The following is a 5241-nucleotide window of genomic DNA, read 5'->3' as shown; positions in this document are numbered from 1 at the left end:
ATCGTGTTCAAAAATCATTCATTATTTATTGTATTAACAATGTAATGACAAATTCAATGTGAAAATCATTTTTTTATCTCTTGTTCGTACCAAGTCATCATGTCTTGTGCAATTTTGATATCTGGACTTGGTATGAACAAGGTATTTTGTGCGATAGTAATGGTTTTCGATCCATTATATTCATTGAGAATACCATTGTGGATGAGCACAGGTGTCCCTTCAGATTCAAAATCGTTGTATGCAGTGCCCCACAAAGTCAAGAGAATGCATTGCTTTGAGTAGTCAGTGATGGTCAAGTCGCGCTTGATCTTGTTTTGACCGACAGATTGAGATCCCCAATTACGCGCAATGATTCCAATAAAATCTAAATGAAATTAGGGACAGGTTAATTCCACACTATTTTCAAATTATTTTTATAATAACTTACCACATCTGGAGCTTTTCTCAAACAATTTGATCTCTTCTATCTTTGAGAAATTAAATCGTAATTGCGATACGGACGAGTCATCAATTTTCTCAATTTTTGATGCACTCAGCAAGCAAATGTATAGACCACATCCAACAAATAATGGGAAATCTTTGGATTCATTTTTGACATTGAAGTTGGTGAGTCTATATGCTTTGTTGAACTGTAGATATATAGAAAGAAAATTGCATTTTAGAAACAGTACATAATCTGGCTAGTTGTACTCTTATATAGCGAATTATGTGACGAATGAACAAGTGACGAAATTCGAAGTATTCTGTAAATAGTGATTTTGGTAGAAGAAAATGTGTTGTAATATCGGAAATTGTGTCTACGAATGACTACAGCTGTACTAAGATAATAATTTCAGCCAATGAAGCTAGTTATAGCGGTTAGTGTGAACCAACATCAAAAATGACCGATCGAAATGACTTGTAAGTTCAATATTGTGAATACAGTGGTACCTTTCATATAGCGTTCAACAAACAACAAAACAGTCTTTTACTTGCCACCCGAAGATGGCATCTCATCTAAGTGTTCTTGCAACCTTCGGGTGGCAAGTAAAAGACTGTTTTGTTGAATGAAATGGTCAACTTTGCGGTAATTTTTGATGAATACCATTCGTTTGTTAAAAGTTAAGGTAGAAAATCTCACCTCAACAACATCGAAGAACGTTTCCGTTTGCTGAGGAAATACAGTGACCTGAACTTCTTGATCTCCATCCATCGCATGGAAGACGAACATGTCTCCATTTTTAGTGGGGCGTTTTTCTGATTTAAATGACACTCGGAATGTTACTGGACGGTTGTTGCTATTAAAATATTTCCTTAAAGATTTTTGATCGAAAGAAGTAGTAGTTACGTACCTCACGCCTACCGATAACTCAGACAATTGAATTGGTGATTTTTCACTTGTCTCTTCAGACTTATTCCAGACATTGTAATCGTATTTGCTGCAACTTGATGTTGGCGTTTCCGGTGGTGTAATTGGTTGGTTGTTCCACGGATCAAATTTTACTTTCTTATTTTCGTTTTGATTGTTATTATCTTGATAAAGAACACAAGTCGGTCTTCAATCGTTTATTTATTATTCGCAATATTCAAAAAGTACCTGGCTTGCGTTTCGGCGGCATCTTTAGATTTTTTACGAGAAGCAAAAATTAAATATTTTTCTTTGAAAGGAAGAAAATTGAATGACTTTCTTGAAAGGCTTGCTAAGAGAAGAATGAATGAATTTCAATTCTATGCTCACTAAGAAAATTTAGACGAGTAAAGTTTTTTATGTGATAGGTGAAAAACGTAGTCTCACGTCACAATAGATATGAGACTACTTATTTCGAACCTTTGAAACTTTCGTTTTTCACTAGGGATGTCACTGAAAGAATAGAAAACTCTCGGGTCAGTCAAACATCAGGGATGTCACTGAAAGAATAGAAAACTCTCGGGTCAGTCAAACATTTATCATTTTTTCTTTTTGAAATTATTGTGAGCAAGCATTTTCCTTATGTGACTTGTGGATTTCGTAGGGATTACGTCTCACTGTACTAGTAGATTACATTGTATGCTACGGAAGTAAATCAATAATGAAACAAAAGGTTAGTTTTATACTTCGCCTTCGGTTCAGATGTATACAACACTACTTGTATAGTGAGTTTTTTAAGTACCAGTCTCGAGTGAAAAAAATTTTGAAGTGAGATATCTCAAAAGCTAAATCTGTCGAAATCAGATATCTTAAGTCTCATAATCTATTGTTCTTCTAGACTCAATGAGACTTGAGATATCTGATTTCGACAGATTAGACATTTGTGAGACCTTATTTTTACTTGGGACAAATTTGTTTCCGATTGCAGCATTCAACATATTCTGAAAAATGAGGAATAAGTAACGAAAGAATTATGGTAAGGTTTGATTTGAGTTTGTGCTGCATGGCAATTGCAATGTTGATCAATTTTTCAATATTTATGAGAGTGGGTTTATCGTTATTATGAATAAAGTCCTGGTCAATAAACATTATTAAAAGGACAATAAGCGCAACAATTTTCACAGTAGTTTTCCAAAGAATTCCAATTTGTATACTGTCCACATTGAGGCTACTTGACATTACTGTGGACACTTGGGTAAAAGTCGACAATTTTGATGATATTTATACTGTTTAACAAAAAAGCCAAATTTGTGTCTTTGCAATTAGCCAATATTTATTAATTCGTTTTTAAATGTTTGTATTCATCGCTTTTTATAAAATGGTTGTCTTTTATGTCCATGTCCATTAGTTCGGTCTCCGTGAATCGAATTCCGAATTTCATTGCTTTTCGCCTGCACGTCTTTATCGACGTGCTTCACTTCTGATTTGTAAAATCGTCCATCTGATTGAGAAGAAATTTTTGTTCAACGATGTTCAGAGGAGTGGAGAAAATTTGAAATTTTTTTGCAGAAGAGCTATAATAGTTAGGTGCATTGCCGTAACGAAATGATGATTAAGACACAATTACAGATCGTCGTTAATCTTAAGGAAAAACTTATGAAAAAAAGACACGAAATTGTCACTCTCAACATGTTTGTCATATTTGAAAAGCGAAAGGAATATGATGGCACATTCTAAAGAACGGAAATTCGAAAAAGTTTCTGCACACAATTAGGAAATTAAAATACCTTCTTCAGATATGGCATTTTCTTCAACTGCGGTATCCGTCAAATTGTAAAAATTTCGTTTCAATTGATCGTATTTCTTCGACAACAGTAAATATTCTTTGAGGGCGATATTTCGTCGTTCACCAGTTTCCGCAATTATTGTCTTTCGTTCTTCGTATCCTTGTTCGTACCAATTTGTAGGTTCGTCCATGGATTTCTTAGCAAGATCCTCTTCACTTCAATTAAATTAAAACAAATTCAACTAATGTACAAGACTACACACTTTTATGTAATATTGCTGTACTTACGACATAATGCTTTGAATTAAATGTAGATTTTCAATCAATTCTCAGTTTTTCTGCTGACTGAACGCTTAAGTATTTTTAAAATGACGAAAAGAAAATTCAAAGGCAACTAATTGTTTTTAGGGGGTCTTACTAGAATATAATAGAATTATACGAAAATCAATTACATTTGATCTTTAGTTTCCAAGTAGCATTTTTTCCTATGGAAAATCGTTAGTTGATCTTGTGAAATAGATTTTGATTTTTCGAATTTTTAATCTGAATTGAACCTTTGAAAAATTGTACATTAGATCGTTTACGTAAATAGCATTGATAAGCACTAGAACAGATATTTTTAATGGACAATTGTCTCGCTACAACGCACTTCAAGCAAAAGTACAAGGATTGACAGGTGACAAATGGAGGAGTTTTTGTATAGATTTAATATTTTATAAGGTGAGAGTTTGGTGCGATGATCAGCATCGCGGAATTTTAAAATCCCATACAAATTTTATTTCTAACAGTGCACAGTCCTGTTTCAGAACTTTGTTTATGGTATCGCATATGCTTGTAGTGCGTTGCTATCTTGTAAAGTAAACTAGAACGCAAGCAATGCAGTGGATATCCTATAATAAATTTACATAACAATTTTAACTACTGAGGCACCCCCTGAAAATTTACATATAAAACGATACTGTTTGGCAATCTTTTTTTTGTTGACATTAGTTAAAATATTAAAGATATTTAATTTCAAACTTTGATTTTGTGTGATCATTTAACTTATTAAGTCGTTGAATCTCTGCTTTTTGTTCTCGTGTTGGTGGAATTTGAATGTTTGAAAGAGGAAAATCTCTACAAATAGCTAGGTCATCCATTACTTTTACGCGAGTTAGTGGTACGTATGATGTAGCTATTTCCCTGGGAAATGGTGGTGGGGGAAAGTTTAAATCAACCACAACTTTCTTTATGGTTTGACCCTGACTTTTATGTGAAGTAACACCAAAATATGGTACTATAGGAAACTGCTTTCTTTTTACCTTTACAATTGGTGCTCTCATACATCTTTTTCTTAAAGGAACTGGTAACATTTTTGAAATGTCAACACTAAATTCTTGTTCCTCTAATGGAATCGGTACTATTTTCGGTGGTAAGTTTTCTAAGTTTGGAAGATTGTCTGTATTATTAAATTCTATCAATGCAAATACTGGTTTATGAATGTAGACAGAATTTTCTGGAAATATTTTCGTATTAACATTTTCATTATTTTCTGAATCTAGATCGTCATAAATTAATTGTTTGAAAATTCCGACTGCCCCATTGCTTACTCCTAGTTCTGTATATAAGCTTCTTGTTAACGTGACATACATGTTTTCTACTAAAGGTAAATAGCCAGGTAGATTTTGAGTTTTGTTATCATCTAAAGATAAAATGTACTGTGCAATTTCTTTATTTTTCTTTGAATTAACAGAAAATTTGTCATTTGCAACACAAACTATCAGTGGAGTTTTATTATCCTTTGCTAATTTTTCAGCTGCTTTATTGTTTATACGAGTCCTTAAGTCATTTCTAAATACTATTATAGGTGCATTATTCCAGGGTGACTCGTTCAGTGATTTTACTTCATTGTCAATTCTAACAATACGTTTTTTTAATTCATTATGGTCATCTTTATTGGCATTCCCCTCTCGGATTCTATTTTGAATATCTAATAAAACTTTGTCGGTTGTTCTCATTTGCTCTTTCAATATGACAACTTCATTTATTTGTAACCATAATGCTCTTCCAACTTTTTTTCTAATTAGTGAATTATTCACTTTTGGTAGTTTTATGACTTGTCGTTTATCTTTCTTCGCTTGAATATTTT

The 5241-nt window shown here is 32.9% G+C and overlaps 1 protein-coding gene across 2 annotated transcripts; it reads right to left on the bottom strand.

Annotated features, from left to right (window-relative positions):
* On the bottom strand, positions 1 to 2232 carry LOC119070664 (replication protein A 70 kDa DNA-binding subunit-like). 2 transcript variants are annotated; one of them, XM_037175098.1, is made up of 5 exons: positions 1577 to 2227; positions 1332 to 1512; positions 1121 to 1277; positions 428 to 629; positions 1 to 364 (listed from the first exon to the last, which is right to left on the bottom strand). In XM_037175098.1, the coding sequence occupies exons 1-5, from the start codon at positions 1596 to 1598 to the stop codon at positions 66 to 68; spliced, it is 861 nt and encodes a 286-aa protein (XP_037030993.1). In that variant the 5' UTR covers positions 1599 to 2227; the 3' UTR covers positions 1 to 65. The 2 variants fall into 2 exon arrangements, with proteins under 2 accessions (XP_037030993.1, XP_037030992.1); XM_037175097.1 differs by having other exon boundaries at positions 1121 to 1512; positions 1577 to 2232.
* Between the last annotated feature and the right edge of the window lie 3009 nt (positions 2233 to 5241).

The sequence above is a fragment of the Bradysia coprophila genome, assembly GCF_014529535.1.
Source record: "Bradysia coprophila strain Holo2 chromosome IV unlocalized genomic scaffold, BU_Bcop_v1 contig_106, whole genome shotgun sequence".
Taxonomy (NCBI): domain Eukaryota; kingdom Metazoa; phylum Arthropoda; class Insecta; order Diptera; family Sciaridae; genus Bradysia; species Bradysia coprophila.
Note: the sequence above shows the minus strand (reverse complement) of the source record. Positions and strands in the feature narration are given on the sequence as shown.